At 44.8% G+C, this 24,219-nt stretch overlaps 1 protein-coding gene across 1 annotated transcript in view; it reads left to right on the top strand.

Moving 5' to 3' along the window:
* Positions 1–24,219, top strand: part of EFCAB6 (EF-hand calcium binding domain 6) — a 122,836-nt gene that overhangs the window by 82,232 nt on the left and 16,385 nt on the right. Inside the window, exons 21-25 of the mRNA XM_033148320.1 lie at positions 802–990; positions 3,905–4,060; positions 9,502–9,700; positions 12,343–12,531; positions 23,862–24,065. Of these exons, the coding sequence (XP_033004211.1) occupies positions 802–990; positions 3,905–4,060; positions 9,502–9,700; positions 12,343–12,531; positions 23,862–24,065 (937 nt within the window). The remainder of the gene's footprint in view (positions 1–801; positions 991–3,904; positions 4,061–9,501; positions 9,701–12,342; positions 12,532–23,861; positions 24,066–24,219) is intronic.

Genomic DNA, 24,219 nt, shown 5'->3' with positions numbered 1-24,219 from the left:
AAGTACAGCTGTCAAGCTTAAATATTTATTTACAACAAAATTATAATCTGCTTCTCTTAAAGGGTCACAACCCTCCAATATCTGGAGCTAATTCCGAGAATGGTTCTATACTACGGTGGACAAGAGATATTATTTTATTGCTCTTGATTCTTATATTTTGAAGGCTTCCTTGTGAGTGCTTAGCTCTAAAAGCACTGACAGACCCTGGGGCCTCTAATTTCAGCGGCACCCAGTACAATGCCAAAATCGCCCTCTTACCTTTTACATAATTGTTGCGGTGCCACCGAGGATCTGCACCCAGTGCCACCGAACATGTTGTGCTCCTCTGAATCTGCTTCTGCTAAAATGCAGCCCCCAAATATTTTAAATAAATAGATGAGTGCCAGGGGGTTGGGGGTGCTGGTGGAGAGGAAGGTGGCCGAGGGAAGTGGCATGAGGTTGGGAGGCACCTAAAGAGCAGGAACTGGGCTAAACAACACGTTATGACTGCTGGTCTTAATGGGGTTGAGTCTTGATGAAATCAGGTGGGTTTTAGGTTCTACGTATCCACACAGAGTTTGAAAAAAATGTTATCAGGCATGAGTTAGGCTTCTACTTGATGCTGTTGATAGATCACCCCTGCAAAATCTAGATGGGTATGGAATATTTCAATGCAACATTTATTTCCTAATGTGTGTTCCCTGCATATTCCTCCAAGCAGGAATCAGACTTAGAGTGCTCAAGAGCTAGGGATGTTCTGCGCTGGGCCTGCAAAGCCTATTTCTTATGAAAATAAATATGTATTTCCCTGGACTTTAAAAGGTATGATCCGAACGCAAAGGGTTACCTTACACATCAGGAATTCTTGCAAAAATTGGGCATAGAGAATGCAACGGTTGACACCGGCCTGAACAGGCAGTTTGTGGCAGACAACTATGTACGCTTTATGGATCCTTACAAAAGGGAAGAAAAGAAGCACATAGACATCAATGAGATTATAAACAAGATCAGGTGAGTACATTACAGTACTTTCAAAGGGTGTGTTCTTCACAATATGCCTACAAATGGGGGAACACTGTCACTAACTTTGTTGTTCAGTCGTTCAGTCGTGTCCGACTCTATGTGACCCCATGGATCAGAGCACGCCAGGCACTCCTGTCTTCCACTGCCTCCTGCAGTTTGGCCAAACTCATGCCAGTCGCTTCGAGAACACTGTCCAACCATCTCATCCTCTGTCATCCCCTTCTCCTTGCGCCCTCCATCTTTCCCAACATCAGGGTCTTTTCCAGGGAGTCTTCTCTTCTCATGAGGTGGCCAAAGTACTGGAGTCACTAACTTAGCTATCTTCAAAACAAAATAAAAAATTTAAAAATTCCTTCCAGCAGCACCTTAGAGACCGACTAAGTTTGTTCTTGGTATGAGTTTCGTGTGCATGCACACTTCTTCAGATACACTGAAACAGAAGTCACCAGACCCTTATATATAGTGAGAGAGTGGGGAGGGGTATTACTCAGAAGGGTGGTGGCAATTGCAACTCATTACCAAACTTAAAACCATGGAGAGACCTGGTCTGAATAGAGACATTGGATTCTTATCTCATACATGACAAAGCTATCTTTAGCCATCTCACCCCTTGCCTTTTCCTGTAAGACCAATTGCAGTCGTTAACAGTCGTCATCATGTTTACCACACCTATCAGCCTATCACCCATTCCCACCACCCTTCTGGGTCCTACCCCTCCCCACCCTCTCACTATATATAAGGGTCTGATGACTTCTGTTTCAGTGTATCTGAAGAAGTGTGCATGCACACGAAAGCTCAGACCAAGAGCAAACCTAGTTGGTCTCTAAGGTGCTACTGGAAGGAATTTTTTATTTTGTTTTGACTATGGCAGACCAACATAGCTACCTACCTGTAACTCGGCTGTCTTCACGCTGCATTTTTTCCAGTTTCAACGAGGTCCATGCAAAGGTTCTCTCCACCCTCCACCAACTGAAAACTCTGGTGTGTGTCCAGGGAAAAGTGGAAAGCTTACATGTCCGAGCTCCTTCATCAAAATGTATCCATCTTTTTTTTGGGGGGGGTGGCAGTAATGGAAGAGGGAATCTCTTTATCATTCCTGATACCCTCTTCTTTGTTCCCTTCTGAAATAACACCAGCTTCTCATGGAGCAGAGCCTAAATGCTCTTCATGTGCCGCTCTTTCAGTTTCATCCTAAATGTTTTGCAGAGCACGTTCATTATCTTACAGTTTAGAGACAGTTCAGCTGACAAAGGGGTCTAAAAAACTTAATATTCAAGAAGGGGGAAAATCCGGGTGTATAATTTTTCCTTTTGTTTTAACTCAAGGGGAACAAATACCCCAAATTAGAAACATTTGAACAGTGATTCTTCAGCACTTCAAGAGAAATACAAAACATTTGCAAGAGAAGATTGGGTGGTGGGTTTTAATTTTATTTTATTTTATTTTTTGGCAGCCTAGCCGGATCCATAGTTTAAAACATATACTTGGGTGCTCAATTTTACTGCCACAATTGGAATAATTACCGCTTGGCAACCGTTTACTCACAGTCCACGAAACGGCTGGATGTCTCGGTTTTCTAAAAATAAGGATAGAAAGAAAGGTTCTGATTGCCCTTTTTTGTTTTGATCTGTGAGGTATAAGTGGAAGATAGCAGCAATGATGAAAAGCTATCATTTCAGCTGTTTAGGCACGTCACGCGAATCTGACAGAGATTCTAGACTGTTGCAGTTGACACGATCGTATTCCACATTTACATGATACTAAGAGGCTAAATATGCTGTCAGGGATCAGGGCCTAATTACTCATGTTGGTGATAATAATACTTATAACTTATATGCTGCATCTCAAGTGTTCGTAGCACTTCACTGGCATTATGTCTGGGCAGGCCGGTATTAACTATTTCTGTATGCAAATACCGCCCTCTTCTCTCTTTACAACTGCTTTATGGCTCTTGAAGGGGAAGTGAAGTCCTATGTCCTGGGAGCAAATGCGTGAAAGGACTCGAAGCTGCCATTCTTCTTGAGAGCCAGTGTGGTGTAGTGGTTAACAGCGGCAGACTTGTAATCTGGGGAACTGGGTTCGCTTTCCCGCTCCTCCACATGCAGCTGCTGGGTGACCTTGGGCTAGTCACACTTCTCTGAAGTCTCTCAGCCCCACTCACCTCACAGAGTGTTTGTTGTGAGGGAGGAAGGGAAAGGAGAATGTGAGCCGCTTTGAGACTCCTTAGGGTAGTGATAAAGCGGGATATCAAATCCAAACTCTTCTTCTTCCCACATGGCAACGTTAATAGCTGGCCGGCATCACCAGGCTCTGTTTTGTCTCCTGGCTTTATTAAACTCAATACCATGAAGGCAAAGTTCTTCTCCTTATTCTGAACGTTGCCCCACTTGCATTCTGAACCGGGGCTTCAAAAATTGTTACCCGCAACACAGCATGCAGCTCACTCAGCCGTGTATTTTGGCTTAAGTCATGGGTAGGCAAACTAAGGCCCGTGGGCCGGATCCAGCCCAATGGCCTTCTATATCCAGCCCGTGGACGGTCCGGGAATCAGCGTGTTTTTACATGAGTAGAATGTGTCCTTTTATTTAAAATGCATCTCTGGGTTATTTGTGGGGCATAGGAATTCGTTCACACACACCCCAAATATAGTCCAGCCCCCCACAAGGTCTGAGGGACGGTGGACCGGCCCCCCTGCTGAAAAAGATTGCTGTCCCCTGGCTTTAAGTGATTGACATGTCACTTACTCTGCCGGTGGCTTAATGAGGCTCTGGGAAGCCACAATACAGGGCTGGAATTTAGGCTGCCTTCGGCTTGGTGAGTCATGCGCCTGAATTATACAAGCCGATCCATTCGGGTTTTTCTTGACCGGGAAAGCTAAACTGAGCCTTGGTTCTCTTTTCAGGGACAAGTACCACGAATGCTCCCAAGATTTCCACAAGGCCTTCTTGGAGCAGGATAAAAACAGAGAAGGCTGCATATCGGTGGCCAACCTCCGCAAGTTGCTGGAAGACTTTAACTGCTGCCTCGGCTACGAACAGTACAGTGAACTTCTATACAGGTTGTTATGATTGCCCCAGCTTTGGATGGATCTATCCTAGTTCAGTACATTCACGAGCTTATCTAACGCTTCCTGCTCAATCAGTGGACTCTTGCTATTATTTGATCTTAAGTACACTGATGATGGACCCAGGTGGCGCTGTGGGTTAAACCACAGAGTCTAGGGCTTGCCGATCAGAAGTTCGGCAGTTCGAATCCCTGCGACGGGGTGAGCTCCTGTTGTTCGGTCCCAGCTCCTGCCCACCTAGCAGTTCGAAAGCACATCAAAGTGCAAGTAGATAAATAGGGACCGCTCCGGCGGGAAGGTAAATGGCGTTTCCTTGCGCTGCTCTGGTTCGCCAGAAAGCGGCTTTGTCATGCTGGCCACATGACCCGGAAGCTGTCTGCGGACAAACGCCGGCTCCCTTGGCCTATAGAGCGAGATGAGCGCTGCAACCCCAGAGTCGGACACGACTGGACCTAATGGTCAGGGTTACCTTTACCTTTATACTGATGATAATATATGTCTGATTTATTTCGATACAGGTAAGCGTCAATCCTTGTTCCAGGTTGCCTTATGCAGCCTGTCAATCAGTATACAATCAGCAGCACAGAAACGGCGCACACAAATCTACTAAACCATTCCACGTATAGAATTCTATATTGGTATTTCAATCAACAGGAAAGCAATGCAAAAAGTCAAAAAGTCAAACAAAGAAGCCACAAACAGTCACTTTGTTTGACTTTTTGACTTTTTGCATTGCTTTCCTGTTGATTGAAATACCAATATAGAATTCTATACGTGGAATGGTTTAGTAGATTTGTGTGCGCCGTTTCTGTGCTGCTGATTGTATACTGATTTACCAAGAGTATTGGCAGCATAGGCTTATTTTTTCAGCTTATGCAGCCTGTCAGCTTGTTCATTTTGGTTGAGTAGGGTTTGAACTTCTCTTTCTGCAAAAGTATGCGATAGGTAGTAGATTTTACAAACATATTTTAATTTAAGGTAGCTTTAGTCCCAGCGACTTTTCGTTCTACAAATAGCGCACCTCCAATTTTTGCACATCTTGACGCATGGCGTTCATCTGGTGCACCTGAAACAAAATTAAACAGTCCAAGGAATTGGAAAGCTCCCCATCTCATGGCCAATTTTAGAAAGTAAGTTGGTTTTTGTTTAAGTATGTGAAAGCTAAAGAGAAAAACAGGTGAACAATACCATTGTTTTACAACAGTTTAAAAGGTAATGCTTTTGGTAACTGTGGCTGGTCCAATAAGAAATAATATTCATTTTATTACTCATTTTCTGGGATTGCGCAGCAACAATAATCTGTACTTAAACTATTGTGCGAATATATGTACTTTTTTGTAGCGAAATAACATCAAGCTTTTCGTGTAAGCTAAGGAACAGGCAATCACTAATCAGAGCAAAGAACACTTGGGGCCTGTTAAATGTAAAATATATTTATCTTTGAGCACCAGAAAACTTAAGATGGACTTGATCATATGGGAATGTAGGATTCAGTAGAATTACATTTTCAAAAAAGATTTTTTTCCTCTCTTTTAGAAGAGACGGTAGGAGGAGAAGAGAAACCTAAACAAAATCTTTTCACTCCACCTATAAATCGAGTGATTAAGCTCCCTTGAATTAAGCCTCTAATAAGAATTTTTGCAGTGTGCTCTTTTCCTCAAAGACTTTTTGATGATAAACACTTCCATTCATTGTAATTTTCTGCAGACTAGTCCTTTCCAGATCGAAAAGAGTCTTTTCTCCCCCGCCTTAAATAATAGAGTAGATTAGCATATGCATTTGGTTTTATTACTAAAATTTTAATACCAACTTGGCAATTTATTCCTCTGCTGAAGTGCGTTGATTATTTCCTTTTCCCCAACATCGGAGCCAGCTTGACACAGGCTAATGCATGGATTGGCATACTCTGCAGCTGCAAGATGCAAAAGCAATGCTCTTGAATGTGCTCTTTAGGGGAGGGGGGAAGTTTTTAGAAGCAGATATTTGGGTCTGTACATTTTATTTCTTTTTCTGGCATCCTCTTTGTTAAAACGGCTTCACCCTCCCGCCATTTAATTAGTCATTGTCACCAATGAATATTCTGATTTTGGAAAGAGTCGTCACTGAACGATTTACAGAGCAAAGAGGCCACAAGAGGTACTTCAGCATTTGATGCCAGAAATGGGATTTGCTGCTTTAGATCTGCACTAGCAAACTTGGCTGAAGAATTTCCTCCTTTGTGAGGAAGAAATCCGGGCTAACCCTATTATTATTATTATTATTATTATTATTATTATTATTATTATTATTATTATTATTATTATTATTATTATTATTTGAGCAAAAGTAAGGCTTCCAGGTGGCCGATTCTGGACACCGTTAAAGCACGTAAAATGTCAGTCTATTTCCTTCCCCCACTCCCATTTGAATTTCCCACCTCTGGCATTGAGCTAAATGTATCATTAGCCGGGAGGAAACGTGGGAAATGCCTTTCTTGGCATCCTCCAGCCACTGCTGGGGGGCCTGTGGCTGCCCCACCACTGCTGAGAAGCATCAGTAGGCACGGTTGCCTGCCCTCTGTTTATGGCAGCGTGACCTCCTTGGCCGCTCTTCCTTTGTGCCCATTCCACAGAGGCAGAAGGCAAGCAGCGGGCGGCACCTTTGAGTACATATCCACCCAAGCAAGCAAGTGGTGGGGGTGAGGATTTTTCCGAACGACTCCCCCAAACCTGGAGCTGTTGCTGCTTTAGGGTCTGGAACCCGAGGCCTCTGAGCCAACCCCGCTTGAGGGATAACAACTGTGGAATTTGGCTGCCAGCCTGTGGAGAAAGAGATGCTTAGAATTGTAGAACTGTGCAGTTGGAAAGGGACCTCACCTAGGCCACCCCACTTCACTTCAGGAATCTCAGCTAAAGCATCCATGACAGATGGGCCATCCAACCTCTGTTTGAAAACCTCCAAGGAAGAAAAGTCCACCACCTCCCAAGGGAGACAGCTCCACTGTCAAACAGCTCTTACTGTCAGAAACTTCTTCCTGATGTTTAGTCAGAATCTCCTTCCTTGTAACTTGAAGTTTGGGTCCTGCCCTGTGGAGCAGCAGAAAACAAGCTTGCTCCATCTTCCATGTGTCAGTCCTGTCTTAAATTTGCGCATCTGGTTCTTCCTGCTTAAGTGTAGAACCATACATTTGTCCCCATTGAAATTCGTTTTGTTGGCTTGGGCCCAGCTCTCCAATCTGTTAAGGTCATTTTGAATTCTGATTCTGTTTTCTGCGGCATTAGCTGACCCTCCCAGTTTGGTGTCAACTGCAGATTTGATGAGCATCCCCTCAGTTCCTTCAACCAACCATTTATAAAGACATGGAACAATAACAGGCCTAGGACAGAATCCTGCAGCACCCCACCTGTCACATTTTTCCAGGATTATTAGTATTGTTGTTGTTCAGTCGTTCAGTCGTGTCCGACTCTTCGTGACCCCATGGACCAGAGCACGCCAGGCACGCCTTTCTTTCACTGCCTCCCGCAGTTTGGCCAAACTCATGCTAGTTGCTTCAAGAACAATGTCCAACCATCTTGCCCTCTGTCATCCCCTTCTCCTTGTGCCCTCCATCTTTCCCAACATCAGGGTCTTTTCCAGGGAGTCTTCTCTTCTCATGAGGTGGCCAAAGTATTGGAGCCTCAGCTTCAGGATCTGTCCTTCCAGTGAGCACTCAGGGCAGATTTCTTTAAGGATGGATGAGTTTTATCTTTTTGCAGTCCATGGGACTCTCAAGAGTCTCCTCCAGCACCATAATTCAAAAGCATCCATTCTTCGGCGATCAGCCTTCTTTATGGTCCAGCTCTCACTTCCATACATTACTACTGGGAAAACCATAGCTTTAACTATACGGACCTTTGTCGGCAAGGTGGTGTCTCTGCTTTCTATGATGCTGTCTAGTATCAATGTTAGTATTAGTATTAGTATCAGTTAAATTTACCCACTGGATGACAGTGAAACATTAGTGAGTACTCTTTGGGGTTGGTCATGTGGCAACAGATCTTGCTGTTAGCTCACTTTGGGGATTGCAGACTAGATTCCTTGATCTTCACTTCTCAAAATGGCCCTTGGAGAAAAACAGTTGCTATACAGGACTTGGTGGTGCATCATTTGGTTTCGTTTATGATCAATGTCTACAAATGGGTTTATTGATCCTTAGAGCTACAGGACCAAAGCAGGTGTTAATTTAATTATATGATGTTTTGAATGAATAAACAAATAGCAATTTTAAAATTAATTTTTCATTAATATTAATTTAAATTTTGTAGGGAATACCATCTACATCCTAAATACAAAAAATGCAGTTTAAATCTATGAGATTAATATGATACAATGACAAAACATTTCATCGTGGGTTAAAAAAATATTACAGCCAAGCATTCATGTTTCTATTACAGTGCTAAACAAATCCCAAACTTGAAAAAGGAAGAAAAAAAAGCTTTGATATAAATTCACACTTGGGGGGTGGGAGATGTTCTGTCTGACCTTCCAGTTGAGAGTGAAAGGACACCCCTGTATCTCAAATCTTGTTTGGGTTATCTTCCATTTCTCTTAATTGAGTCCTTTGTGCCACTTGCCAAACTTTATTAATCTCATCTCTTCTTGATAATGTTTTATCATTTTTCACTTTTTTTCTGTGAAGGATGAGAGCTGATACTCTCATACTGATACTAATTGTAGCGCCGAAAGATTTTCTTCTTTGGTCTGGCTTTCAATGACTTATGTAGGGGAAAGGCTGTAGCTCAGTGGAGAGCCTCTGCTTTTTCAGGCAGCAGGTTGGGCTTGGTGGGAGTGACCCCTGTGTGAAATCCTGAATAATTGCTGGCCACCATCTCTGACCATGGGTCCTGCCAGTTGGGGACCCAACGTTGAGCAAGGCTGCTATGGACAATTCCGAGTTAGATGCACCAAAATGGTCTGACTTGGTGTAAAGTAGGTTCCTATGTTCCTAAGTTAAGCAGCAGATACTGAAAGCCAGGAATTTGCTGGAATTTCGCAGCTCACATTTTGACCCCACCCCCCCTTGCAACACAGTATTTCAGGATACACAAGACAAAAATCCAAAGAACTGAATCATCAGTTTAAATATACCGTATGTGGATTGAGAATTGTTATTGCATTGTGGCAAGAGAATGCACTGGCCGAATTGTTTTATGTTTTTGTTGTGTTATTGGTGTTGTGTTATTGGTGTTTGTTGTGTTATTGGTGTTAGCCGCCCTGAGCCTGGTTTGGCGGGGAAGGGCGGGGTATAAATAAAAAATTATTTATTTGTTATATATTTATTTAATACTAACCACGTAGCAATTCTAGAATGATATAAAGCCCTATAATGGAGTGGTTAGTTGCAGCAGCTCTAGTAGCAATGCTTGAGAAATGCGAAATAAATATTCAATCTTCTGTTTCTCTCCCCCCCCCCTTAGTTTAGGGATTAGCATACAGGACAACAAGCTCTCGTATTTTGATTTTATAAGAGTAATCGATGACCGCGCAGCTTTCAAACGGCGGAAAAAGCCTACAGTGCCACCTGTGCCACCCGTCAGTTTTGTGCAGCTCAGCATAGATGAAGCCATGGCAAAAATAAAACAGATCGTTACCTCTTCTTCTGATTTGTTATACAAGGTAGGTGCCGTGCAGCCACCCTGATTTTAGTAGCAAAGCGCCCATCGCTGTGACGAGGAGAGGGAAGGGGATGTTGTGGTTCCCGTCTTTCACCTCGAGGACACAAAGAGGATGTGGAAGACTGGGAGCAGGAGTCATGCAAACAGGGGGCCCTAAAAAAATACCCACGGTGATGCCAGCACCTGCTTTGCCTGCGGAAATCGCACTGCCCCTGCTTTTCGGACTCTGAAAATGGCTCCCCGTGGAAACCCGTCGCAGTATAGAAAGCCTTTCGAAAATGGAGAAGGAAAATACTTCATTTTAGCAGGGGTTTCATGCAAGCCGCTTCCAGAATCAGGACGTGGTTTTCACAGAACCTTGCTCAATTGAGCAGGAATTAACCATCAGATGTGGAGGGGGGGATTAAACCTTGCTGCTTTGGCTGTGTACCCCTGTTCTCTGTTAGGAATATCTATCTGAAGCCTTTTGGATTGTTGGAAAGGCTTCAAACCAACTTAGCACACAAATGGAGTCCAGCAAGTTTCTGCTGCGCACGTACCTGCTGTACGTTCTCACTTGCTTCTCCTGTGCCATCCGCAGAGTATCTTCTTGCACAACGGTGTGTGTGCATACCAGCAATTACAGACGACAGAGTCCAGCTTCTTTTCCTAATCTAGAAGCTTTATTTACAAGGCATAAATTACATTCCAGGAGAGACACACAACATTTTAGCCTTCTCCTTTCTCCGGCCAAAAACGAAAGAGAAAAGATACAGAAACAAGCAAGTATCACATTACACAGAGCCTTCCGGCGATGCTTTTCCTCTTGTGGGTGGGACGACCTGGTTGACCTTGTTAACCATAAAAGCTCCAAACCTCTACACTATCTATCTATCTATCTATCTATCTATCTATCTATCTATCTATCTCCCACCCATCTGGCTGGGTTTCCCCAGCCACTCTGGGCGGCTTCCAACAAAATATTGAAATACACACATTCAAAGCTTCCCTAAACAGGTGGCTGCAGCCAGCACAGGTGTTCACCTGAGCCTTCTTCACATCAGATGGTGTCGTGGGCCAGTTAGGACCTGCTAGCAGACTAAGACTGGCCTGCAAGCCATAGTAGGTACACAACCTCATCAGCCATGGCCCAAGAGACATTGCTTCAAATAGTGTTTTGACGGTCCTGCTTGTCAGTTGAGCTGCACCAACATATCACCACTATGCTAGAGCGGGTACAAAATGACTGACACCTTTTTTCATATGTGGTGTGGGTGCTTCCATTTTTAGGATTTTAGGGAAATATTGAAGATTGTTTCTCGGTCGTGTAATCTGCAATCCCTTGCTTGTATTGCTGTCTTGACCAAAACATCTTGCCATGCAAGGATTTCGTATTTCTCCTGATGGGTCTTGCATGAGGAGATAGCACAGCACTGGAGATACCAAATCCATTGTTTTTAATTGGGGCTGACTTCACAAAGTGTGGTAGCTGGTGCTTCCTTCCACAACTCGCTGGGGGGAGCCTTGAGTGGGTGGGTGGGGGCTACTGTCGTGCTTGAATTTTCATGCCATGGATGTACTAGACTTGTACTTGCTTATTGGTAAACAATAAAAATGATGCACTGAAGGGTCCTTTATCATCTTCTTTTTACCTTATTGTAATATGTCTGAATTGCTTGACATTGTAAGCCACCGTGTTACTGTTTGAATGGGGTCTGACTTCTACAGGTGAAACTCGAAAAATTAGAATATCGTGGGAAGGTTCATTTCTTTTAGTAATTCAACTTAAAAGGTGAAACTAATATATGCGATAGACTCACGACATGCAAAGCGAGATATATCAAGCCTTTATTTGTTATAATTGTGAAGATTATGGCGTACAGCTGATGAGAACCCCAAATTAACAATTTCAACTTTGGGGTTTTCATCAGCTGCACGCCATAATCATCACAATTATAACAAGCAAAGGCTTGATATATCTCGCTTTGCATGTCATGAGTCTATCTCATATTTTCAACTCCAGTAGCTAATGAAAACAATTGCTTACATAAATGGACTTTTCCACGATATTCTAATTTTTCGAGTTTCACCTGTATAAATAAATAGTAAGGCATCTCAAGTGGGCTGAACTTGCAGCTGATTCAGATGTTACACTTACCTGTGTACTTTTCAGACGTGTAAGAGACTTGCACATGTTTGCAAATCCTGGCCCAGCCGCCAGGGTTGACTGCAGCTCCCCTCTTGCTTTCACCACCCAATTATATTTGGAGGGATAGGTCCCACTGCTTGACAGGTCGACACTCCTCATATCTTTTCTCATCCCGGCAAAGCTCTCATGCTATCTTTAAACACCCCAGGTTCTCTGGTTGCCTCCGGTTGCTATGGAGGCCTGTTGTAAACAGCCTTCCCACCTGACACTCTAGATAATGAGTCCTGCCAGAAGAGAATAAGCTATTGAAACAGCTCAGCTTAAAAAATGGTTGAGCGAGGATTCCTTGGGAAGCTCTTAGCGGCGTTTTGTATGTAGAATACTTGAGGCGGCAAGTGGGATGTGCGTTGCCTATGCATTTATTTCCACAGCTCCGTAATAGCTCTACTAAAGAGAAATGACTTCTTTCCAAATGCCGGTTATTTAGAGTTACTTTGCTTCTCTGCTATTTGCAGGCCTTTTCCGCTTTTGACAAGGACCGCACGGGAGCAATTTCCGCCTTGGATTTCCGGCAGGTCCTCCACCACTTCTGCTTCACGCTTTCCGATAAACAGTTCAACCACCTCATCAAACTGCAGCGGCTTCGTGGAGAGCACTCCATAGACTGGAAATATTTTCTGCAAAAATTCAACAACTTCTCAGGGGTAAGAAGGGGCGCAAGACCCTTGTGCGTCAGAATGAGCTCGTGCTGGTTGGGAAAGATTGGGCAGAAACTGGGGTGGTCAGAAGCTGGTCAGGGAAACAATAATCAGTGTGCTCAGGACACAGTATAGAGGGCTTGTCCCCTTTTGTGCTGACAACCCCACCCTCCCTGAAATAGGTTCGTCTGAGAAATGAGTTGCTGGCTCATGGTCAACAGGAATTGGATCACAGGTCTTTCCAGTCCCAAGACCAGCACTTAACCTCATTTACTCTCCAGGATAGGAAAATGGCTCTTTCAGTCCCTCCTTCTTGCTGCGAACCCATCGGCAGAACCTCCTCCTTCCAACCAGGCTGAGCTGCAAACTTACAGGCAAATGAGAGGGCACTGCTTACTTGCAGAAGAGGAGAAAGAGCCTCAATTTCTCTCTGCACTGGGGAAGAGTGGGCTTAATAGTCCTCCTCTCCTTGTGTCGCACAGCAGGTGGAAGAAAGTAGATAATGTTCCTCATGGAGGGGTTGGCGTTTGGGCTCAGGGTTATGTGGGGCCAGATGAGAAGTCAGGTTAGGCCCCTCATGCCACCCCCTGCCTCTCCCTGTCCCATTGCTATTACAAGTCGTTATTATTTCACAGGTCAGAATGCCTTTGTGACCCAAGCAAATAGGTAGAGTGTAGTTTGCAAGCCAAAATGAGCATTCTTACATATGACCCAGTAAACACCTCTCTGCAGTACCCCAGCCCTCATCTTAACTCGTGCCTCAGCCTGGTATCAGCCACCAAGCCTATGGTTCAAAACAACCTACTTGAAGCACATTCACAGGCAGGCATGTGCATCAATGAACATAGGAACACGAATCCAAGACATTGCACCTTCAGTGTGGATAATTTCATAAATGAGGTTTTCCTGGCGTAAAAGCCACGGACAGCGTAGATTTCCTGGTGGGAAATTAGCTGTGCTCATCTGGAGTCCTAAGTATGAATTCAGTGGGACTTGTTAACAAGTAAGTGTTCATGGAATTGTATCCTTAAGCTACAATGTGCTAGGAGTTTCTCTTTTGGTATTTCAGATTGTAGAAACAGGCTGGAAGATAGAAACAGTTAGATAAAAAAAGAAAGCCGCATTCTTGTAGCATGTGACCATTTTATTATTTGAAGCATCAATTCATTTTTTTTTCCAGACTAGGGACAAAAAAACGTAATACCATAGAATAACTTCAAGTGACTTACAAAAAGTTGCTGTAGAAAAATGTCAGTACCCTAGCATGGGCTTTTATGATAGACATATTGATAAAGACTAATGACATGCCACCTGAGGCGAAGGACAGTATAAGAAGTATCATTCGCTTGGTCTCCAGTGCAGAAATCGTTACAGTCATACCTCATGTTACGTTTGCTTCGTGTTATGTTTTTTCCGGTTGCATCCCGCGGCGACCCGGAAGTACCGGAAAGGGTTACTTCCGGGTTCTGCCGCTCGCGCATGTGCAGTAGTGCTAAATCATGCATGCGCACAAGCACCAAATCGCAATGCGTACATGCGCAGATATGGCGCTTCAGGTTGCGGGCTTTTTATGTTGCTAACGGGACTCCGGAACGGATCCTGTTCACAACCGGAGATACCACTGTACTTGCAACAATGTGTGTGTGTGTGGGAGAGAGAGAGAGAGAGAGAGAGAGAGAGAGAGAGAGAGAGAGAGAGAGAGAGAGAGAGCACGCACACAAATGGGATAGTGGGTGCTGGAATGAGCACATCATCTGTAGCATATAGTATAAATGAGTGTTTTGTTGAATGCCTGAACTTCATTCTCTCTGTGCATTCCATTCTGGATTTGGCAACACAGTCCATACCATGAATGTTCCTTACTGGGTCAGGTCAAAAGTGTTTCCAATGTGGGCTCCCATTCAAAAGAATCCTAAAATTGTAGAGTTGGAAGGGACCCCAAGGGTCATCTGGTCCAACCCCCTTTGATGCAGGAATTTCCACTAAAGCATTCAAGATGGTTTTTTTTAAAGCAGAGGTCGCATGGCCATCTGAGAAAAGAGAGTCCACCACCTCCTGAGAGAGCCCCTTTCACTGTCAAACAGCTCTTCCCATCAGAAGGTTCTTCCTCATGCTTAATCGGAATCTCCTTTCTTGTAACTTGAAGCCATTGGTTCGGGTCGTAGCCTCTGGAGGTTTGCCCATGCTTCTTGCATCTCTTCTTATCACTTGACAAGTGGAAGCCGACCGTGTGTACTGCCTTCATTGAGAAGCACTGCATTTGAGATGATATGCGGCCGTATTCAAGTTCTCTCTGTGGAAGTGGGGGGGTTCAGATGGTCCTCTCATTCACACGAGGGAGGTTGTGGGGCAGTGAAGGCTGGCCAAACCTCCTCTGCCAATGCACAAAGTGCATCCAGGCAGTTTCTGGAGAGGCAGTTATGTACCAATAGACTCACGAAGATCTGCTTTACTGGTTGAGCCCGGGAACGCCCTTACACAGAGACATTCTTCACAGAAGCACGAGTCTTTGCACAGAGCCCCTTCACACACCTGCCAAATGGTGGGGGGTGGTTGGGAGGCTTGGTTTAGCCCAACCAACCCTGCAAGCCCCCTCTTCTGTGATGCCCCATTCATACATGCAACCCATCACTTGATATTGCAGTCATCAAGTGAAAAATGTCTGTATGTGAACCTGCCCATCCCCTTTTCAGGTGTATATGAAGAGGAGTGTTTGCCAAATCATCTTTCATTCCTTCTAAATTAATAAGACACATTAAGTGCTGCAATAGGCAAAGTTCATATTGTGGGAGGGAAATATCTCCTTTAACACGGTGCTTTTTGATTGCAGGTTTGAGCACAATTTCATCCCTAGTTACATGAACAATTAACCATATGCAGGCTAAAATTCAGGCATCCCTTCAGAATTCTTCACCTAAGGGGAGTCTTAAGTTTTCCCACCTTGGAATCCCACATTTGATCAGGAGTCTCAAGAGCACTTTCTGTACTGGTGAAAGCAAAACTAATAAAAACCTCTATCATACCTTTAGAAATCAACTGTTGTTTTATCTGTGAAATACGATATCTGAAGTGGTAATAGGACATTGTGTAAAACAGAATACAGGAATCAAGGGGAAAGGTGAAGCCGGAACACTTCTCCCTTACATGCTTGTTTTCTATGTGCAGAGATGGGGGGGGGGGGTTTAAAGAAAAAAAGAAAATATGGGAGAGTGTTCAACCGTACAGTTCCCACTTGCCGTTTTGAAGTGGTGTAGCAGAAGAACTATTCAGCCACTTGTTCTGCTGTTTGTGTTATGCTAACTTTGATTATTTAAAAATAGCAGCTTGAGCCTTGAATAAAATAAGGTTCTGTACAAATGTACACAGAAACAGGAGCAGGTGTGGAGGGGGGGGGTTCCTGCGGGCCAAGCTGTGCTCCCCGCTCCTGCCTGGCCCATGCACCTGAGTCAGGTACCAGAGTAAAGGCTAATGGGTGCCCCTCCCCACCCTGGGGAAGAGCGGAGGCAAAACATTTAGGCGCTCCTCCATCTCCTCACGTGGTTCAGTCCGTTGGCAGCTTTTGGGGGTTTTTAAAGGCACCTCATGCCCTGACTATCCAGCCAATCGGCTTTGCGATAAATGGGCAGGAAGGAAAAGGTGCCCACACCTGATCCCAAACCTGCAAACCTCTGCAGGGATAGGGGTCAGTCCCTGGTGGCAATAGATACATTGTGGGTATTTTCCTACTGATTCGCCTAGTGCCTTGTCAATCGTGACTTAGCACCAAGATGCCCTCTTCTATTTATGGTTTCCCAAAGATCTGGATTCACTTTTATCTGCTCTGTCTAGGGCACAACATGGAGAACAGAATTGGTTTTGGTAACTTCTGGTGCTCCTTCTTAAGAGTTCCAGATCTCAGTGTATGCCACAGCCTGAGGACATACTCAAGCTTCTCAAAGAAGGTAGACCTATTATTGCATGTGCTGTGGACCCAATCCCCACCATTGCTGAGTAGACCAGAGCTGATTTGCTGAGTAGAATCATAGAGTTGGAAGAGACCCTGAGGAACATCTAGTCCAACCCTCTTCAATCAGGAATATGTAGCTGTCCCTTACAGGGATCGAACCTGCAACCTTGGTGTTTTCAGCACTGTGCTCCAACCAACTGAGCTATCCAGGAGAGGCAATGAATGCTCTTTAAGAAAGTTTGGTGCTAGCAGGTCTTAAGGAAGCTTCATAGCCTGACCCAATTTATTTCAGTAACTATCATTCTCTATCAAAGTTGTCATGAAAACCCAACTCCAATATATTCTTGGATTATTTAGATCCATTCCAATCTGGCTTCTGGCCTCATTTTGAGACCAAGAGTGCCCTGATGGTGTGGCCAACTCCTCAGATTAAAAAAAAAGTTAGTCACCCTTCTCCTAGATTTTTAGCAACTGTACCTTTTCCTTGAGAAACAAAACCGGCCACATTCATTTATGCCCTGTTCATTTTCATACTGAATTACTGGAATATGTTCTACATGGGGTTGCCTTTGAAGACAGTTTACAAAATTGACCCAAAATGCTTAGTGGATCTAGCATACTGGAGCATAGAACTCTGTTTTTGTGTCATCTGCACTGGTTACCAAAGTGCTGGAAATGAGTCTCCAAACGTTAGTTTTAAGCTCTAAATAGCCCAGAACCAGAGCTTCTTAAGAATTGCCTCCACTCCCATGAATCTGCCTCACCCCTGAGATAATCTCCTGAGGTCCTGCTTTGTGTCCCACTCCACCGCCTGAGGTGCAGCAGCCCAGCATGAGGAGCATGGCCTTTATGTGGGACACCCTACCCTAGGAATGACTGGCCTCATCCTAGCTCATTTTTTTTAGCCTGCACCAAGATATTTCAGCAAGTTTTTAAAGGTACAGTGTTATAAAACACTCTACTTTCAGCCTGGAGGGAGGGAATGCTACTGCTTACCTAGTAAAAATGGCAACAGTCCCACACAAGGTGGAACCAGCAGACTTTGAGGACCCCCAACATATGCAAAAACATGAAAAAAACTCTGGAGAGAAACAAAAGAGGAGTTTAAAAGCTTTTTATTAAAAAAAAAACTAGAAGAAATGGACTGTTGGTACATGCCTCACTTTGCTCTGAAATGGTTGTCCTAGGTTTGTACTGGGAGTGTGGAAGAAAGTATTGGCCATCTGGCTTGCCGTTCCATCTCTAGAAGATTGTTTCTGTTCTAGCACTCAGAAACGGATGAAAGAGGGTTTAGCTGCCCCCAGAGCCCTGCTCCTTACGGCTTAGCCAGGCTTTGGCAGCTGCCCAGCAGTTCTCTTCATCCTCAACCATTCCCGCCTCTCTCCCTATTCAGGAAGGCGGAGACAGCCCCCTCCTTGCTGCCAAATATCTGAGCATCTTGCGAGCAGGAATATCCCCTGCTTGGTCTGGTGGTGGGAGCCTTGGCACCTATTCCAACACCTCCCCTGCCTTTGCCGGATGGAAAAAGCCAGCCATACACTGACCTGCAGTGCTGTCAAGTATCCCGTTTCCCCCGGGATTGTCCCTTATTTCAAGCAGTTTCCCACTGCTCTCCCTTATTTTTTATTTCCCTTAAAATTCCCATTTTTAATGGAAGCAGCTTCTCCCCTGCTGGCCAGGGACTGGGTGGGAAGACCTCGCCTACTTGGAGAGAAAAGCCTCAGCCCTCAAAGCAAGTGGGAGCCATTTCCCGTGCTTACAGGGGGGTGTATTCCTCCCCCTGCATCAGCCCCTATCCATTGCCGCTGAGCCCCTCAGCCAGCCAATAGGGTTAGCTGGCGGGCGGAGCCTGGCTGCCTTTGCTTCTGGCTCCGCCCACCACTGACATGTGACTGTCCCCGGGATAGGTGAGACTACGGATCCCTTATTTTCAAATCCGAAACTTAACAGCTATGCTGACCTGCCTTACTCACTAAGCTTCTCACCTGTCAGTCCACTTGTTCACTCTTGCCCTCCGTCCTTCCCACTCTTCCTTGTACTTGATCATTTGCCTGCACTTTCATGCTGGGCAAACCCCTCTTTCCCCAGGCACATGCAGAAACAGTATTTTATGATGGAGCCCCATTAGTCTGATATTTGGCTTTTCGATTCTCCACTTAGATGGGTGTTGTTTTTAATCTGTAAATGTATGCCCCTTGTAAATGCATTTCATGTATGTCCATATCGCCGTTGCCCATTTCACCCCTGTTAGGGCCTTAGGATTTAACCTTGGAGTTGGCAACAGAATGCTGACTGTTACAGGACTCATCTTTTGTAGATACTTGACTATTTTAGGTTTAACATATAAATTAATGTAGTATGCTGCTTATTCAAGCATGTTACAAAAAACCTTATTATTATACATTACACAAAACCTGATCGCTGAGGTATAGGTGGAAACACGTAGCAAAAGTCTCCAGCTCTGATCATTAAAGTACGGAAAATTTACTGAACTAGTAAAGTTGAAGCCTGTGAAGAGATGGGTAATAAATGGCACCTCATAAATAAAAATGCAATTCTCAACCGCAGAAGTGAATAATTAGCATACCCCAGAACCATGCAAGTTTAAAATCCATTTTATGCTTAGAAATAGTTAAATGCATTGAAACTAAGGACGCTTCATAAGGTCCCCACTCCCCCCCCCTTACACTTAATTCATCACTAGGGTCTTTTGACGATGCTGATGTATGCTAATGAGACTTACATTCTGAATAATTCTATATAGTTCTGATTTAAATGAGATGAGCAAATTGTCAGCTGAATCACAGTTTTTGTTTCTGTTTATCAAGGTCCATAACTGCACTAGTGTGTACATTTGATTTTTAATAAAGCTAGGGTTTTTTTCCTCCTTTTTCTTTTCCCTTGACAGTTATTTCTACTTGAACAAGGGTTTTCAAATGCGGGTTAAGTTAGTGGGAAACCAAATTAATGTTGTGTGTTTTCTTCCTTTCCTAATGCAAAGCCTTCCAGAAGGCAGAGACTATCAAGTAGAGTTGACTTGAGAGAGAGTCTTTTTACTGTCAGTTTTACTTCTGTAACTGTCTTAAGCATTTCCGGCGCGGTCTGAATGGCTCCCTCAAAAACATGACAGGTTTTCTTCCAAATCCTGGACACGGTGGGTTGCATCCAACCAGATCCATTAAAATTAATGGAGCCAAGTTGGTCTGTGCCATTGTTTTCAGTGGGTTTACTCCAAGTAGGACTAACACTAGCTACAACTTACTAAGTCAGGGAAGGGTAGCCTGCTGCGTACGGCCTAGCCTAATTTCATGCAGCCCTTGGCCTAATTTCATGAATGTTGTAAGTAGGGGGAAACAGGAGAAAAGTGGACTGGTCAACTACTTTTGGCTACCTATCATTCATTTATGGTCCCCTGCCCAGATTACCTCTGAAGTAGTCTGTCAACAGAAAAAATATATATGCACACACGTATGAGGGGGAAATGTGAGAAAGCCTACAAAAGACTATTCAGTAGCACTGTGTCAAAAACTGTCCTCCAATTTCTTAAAAGATTTCTTCTACTGTGAAAGAAGCTTCAGGTTTTCTGCCTCATTCACTTGTGAATTGCTTTAGAATTTTGGTAGGTGTAGGTTTGGGATGAGTCTAGGGCATGCCGATCGGAAGGTCGGCGGTTCGAATCCCCACGACGGGGTGAGCTCCTGTTGCTCGGTCCCTGCTCCTGCCCACCTAGCAGTTCAAAAGCACGTCAAAGTGAAAGTAGATAAATAGGTACCGCTCTGGCGGGAAGGTAAACGGCGTTTCCGTGCGCTGCTCTGGTTTGCCAGAAGCGGCTTAGTCATGCTTGCCACATGACCCGAAAGCTGTCTACGGACAAACGCCAGCTCCCTCAGTCTATAGAGATGAGTGCCACAACCCCAGAGTCGTCTGCAACTGGACCTAACAGTCATGGGTTGTTGTTGTTCAGTCGTTCAGTCGTGTCTGACTCTTCGTGACCCCATGGACCAGAGCACGCCAGGCACGCCTATCCTCCACTGCCTCCCGCAGTTTGGCCAAACTCATGCCAGTCGCTTCAAGAACACTGTCCAACCATCTCCCCCTCTGTCATCCCCTTCTCCTTGTGCCCTCCATCTTTCCCAACATCAGTGTCTTTTCCAGGGAGTCTTCTCTTCTCATGAGGTGGCCAAAGTCAGAGTCAGGGGTACCTTTACCTTTACCTTAGGTATAGGTTTAAGTATCCCTTATCCCTTTGAGATAGCCAAGGGTATCTGTCTGTTTCTCAGCTTTCTGCAGCCTTTCTGACTGCCATGATCTGAAAAAGATCCATGAGAGGTGTTAACCCCATAACATCTTTCCGGGCTTTAATGGTTGTGTGGCATGCCAGAGAGTCTGGCTAGCAAGTGCTTGAAATCTGTGCATATTCTCTTTAAGGGAAAGTCCTTCCTTTAACGAAACAATAATTCTACAGTTACAGGTAGGTAGACGTGTTTGTCTGCCATACCCCTCCCCACTCTCTCACTATATATAAGGGTCTGGTGACTTCTGTTTCAGTGTATCTGAAGAAGTGTGCATGCACACGAAAGCTCAGAACAAGAACAAACTTAGTTGGTCTCTAAGGTGCTACTGGAAGGAAAATAAATTTATTTTTTATTTTGTTTTGAATAATTCTACACTGATTTATTTGTAAGGTAAAGGGCTTCACTTGTGAAACCGCCACAGAAAACATCACCGGACACTTGCTAGCCAGCCTCTTTGCCTCCTCACACTAACAGGAAAGTCCAGCCAAGGAGATCTTTGGTTTTTTTCCAGAAACCACAGGCTCTCAGGAAGGCTGCAAAATGCAGGTCACTGAAGAGATGATTTGTCTATTGAAAGAACTCTCACAAAACTCCTCAGCCGCTGTGAAAGTCAGGTAAGTAGCAAAACCCACCCAGGATCATTTCACTGAAATTTCTTCTCTCCTTTGATAATTTTTTAAATGCAGTTTCTTATTAATTGATGGAGTTTGGAAATACAGAAGAAATTTTCTGCACAGGACTAATACACAGTGCCCTGATTCTAAGCATAGAGGTGAAACTTTTCAGTAGCTAAGCTTTGCCTGCCTGACCAAAGTCGGTGGATTTCTCTGTCCAAATGAACAAGACAGGCAGAGAGGCCTTTAAACAACAACACACACCAACTCTCCGGGGCTTTTCATACACAAAGGCTCAGGAACCTTTCCCTGCTGTGCCCTGAATGCCAACAGGACCTGCACTGAATGGTTTCCTGGAAACTCTACCTGGGGGGGGGGGGCTGTTTAAAAGTAGCTGGCAGAACGTTGACTCTTCAAGGTTCCAGGACAGTTGAACCGGACAATTGCTGAGTTGCTGTAGCTCAGAGCCACTAGAGAGGTACAGTCCAGTTCGGAGGGAAAGGGTTTTAAGCGGCAGAATCAGCCGCAGCATTTTGGAAGGAAGAGCTCCTGGGCACCTTTGCCTAAAAGGGTCTCCTGACCGCCTGCGAGGGTCTGAGAGGCAGAAGCAGGACCGGTGAGGACGATGGTTTTGAAGAGGGGTTGCGTAAGCTAAAAGAGCAGGCCAGCTCTCGATCCTAAGTGATTGTGGGCTGTGCTGCATGTGGAGTTTGGCAGGGCCTGCTGCCTCCTACCCAATTAAGTCCACATTAAGGAAGGACTGTGATGTTAGCCTTCTCAGAGATGGGGCCCTTCGTTTCTCTAGGCCAGGGTGTTGCATTGGGCAAAAGGCCCTTCTTCTGAGCTACAAGGGGTCAGCAAGGTTTACCTCACCTGGGCCAGTTCACTCCAGCAGAGATCCCTCCGTGGGCTGGATCGTGCGTGCGCCCATGATTTCTAGCGTCTGCGTCTGCACAGACACGATTTTCGGCGTCTGCGTTTGTGCAGACGTGATTTCCGGCACCGTGGAAGCAAGTCTCCACGCTGCGCTGCACTGGTTTAGCACAGCGTGCGGAGACTCGCCGAGTGGGCGGCTCAGTTCGGGGGCAGTTCGTGGGCCGGTTAAACGACCCCCATTGGCCACTTATGGCCCATGGGCCTTAGGTTGCCGACCCCTGCAGTGCTCTGGCTTTACCCCCTGCAGGCCTCCAATGTTCGCTTAAGAGAGGTCGCACCAGAGGTTTTGTGGCCATCGTTGCAGAGGAGACTGAACTCCTGGAAGGAATATATGTTAAAAAAAAAAAAAAAGTCCAGTAGCACCTTAGAGACCAACTAAGTTTGTTCTTTGTATGAGCTTTCGTGTGCATGCACACTTCTTCAGATACCTGAATCTAGAATCCTGGAAGGAAATTTGTGTAGACCCTTCTGGAAGAGACCTGTTTTAAAAAGAAGGCAACACTGATGAGGAATCCCAGGCTCCACTGATCAGGGAACACCAACAAAGGAAGTTCCCCTGCTTATAGTTGGGGCTTCAGTGCATATTTGGATCACTGGTGTCCAGTATTGCTCGAAAAGGTACATGGTGACGTGAGGGACCTTGTTGCATCCTTCATGTGGATTCCACAGTGTACAGGTGCTGGTCCTCTCTTTTGCACAGATACGATGCATACCTAGTGTGCCAAAAGACCCATAAAAAAGTCAAAATGCTAGTACCCTAAATTCGAATAAACATCAGTTACAGGGCCAGACTTTGGAAATTCATATATATTTATCTAGATTTGTTCATGTTTCCTGGTATGTTTGTTTTTGACATGAGGAGGGCTACCATCCTGCTGAACCTTCTGTTATCCTCATTTCCCCCCAAAGTTCCAGCAAGAATCCCAGTACTAAATGGCTATCGCATATACTAAAAGAGCAAGAATTCTACAGCAAACGCTTTCCCTGCTCCTTGGACTTTGGTAGTGTGGGTCTTTAGCGCCATTCCTAAATCGGAAGTGTCTGTATCCGCCACTGAAATGAATGCTAATTAATATATACCTGCATTGGTCAGATTCAGTCCTCCTTGGCTTTCACTTCCTTCCTCCTGCTGTCTACATCCATTCCTAGCCTAAAGATCAAGCCTGCATGTTCTTCTAGGCAAGAACCTGTATGTTGCTTATGAAACCCTATGAAACACAATGTTAGGCACACAGTGCTATAGTGATAAGTCACACAGTGCTATAGTGATAACCAAGTGATATTTTTCTTTAAAGACCTGGGTCAAGCAAGACCCTTGGCTTTAGGTTGCAGCTGTTTAATAGAAGGTTTTACATTTTTCTTAACCCGCCTGCTTGCCATTTCCTGCAGCACTTGTTAAATACCGTTAAGTCAATTTCACTGGTGCAGAAAATTGAAGGTGACCTTGTCTGCAGACCTCTTGGCATGACTTCCTAAATGTTATCCTTTGTATATTATCAGTAGATCTGTTTGTGACCCCCCCTCCCCTATGTATGTTCCACTTAGACTGAGAGACAGCATAAGAAATTTGCTTGCCGAGATCTGTCCAATCAAGAGGTCTTTGCCCGTATTCAAGAAGTAATAGGCACTCGCTATCAGACCCTCGAACGGGAGTTTAAAAACGCAGATCGCACAAAAGAAAGCACTGTCTCCAAAGAGGACTTCAGAAATATCTGCAACCGGTGGTTTTTCCTTTTGACTGATGAGCAGGTAAGAAAACTGGTTGGCAGGGATCTTTGGGAGGGGGTGGGGTGTCAGGAGAGCTGCAAGCTTACGACTTGAGGTTAAAGGTCAGCAGGACAGTAGGAGACTGTATTTGCTGTGTCTTTTGTGGGTCTTTCCCTGGTCATTCTGTTCACCCCCC

This window comes from Lacerta agilis, chromosome 5 (assembly GCF_009819535.1).
Source record: "Lacerta agilis isolate rLacAgi1 chromosome 5, rLacAgi1.pri, whole genome shotgun sequence".
Classification (NCBI taxonomy): domain Eukaryota; kingdom Metazoa; phylum Chordata; class Lepidosauria; order Squamata; family Lacertidae; genus Lacerta; species Lacerta agilis.
Note: the sequence above shows the minus strand (reverse complement) of the source record. Positions and strands in the feature narration are given on the sequence as shown.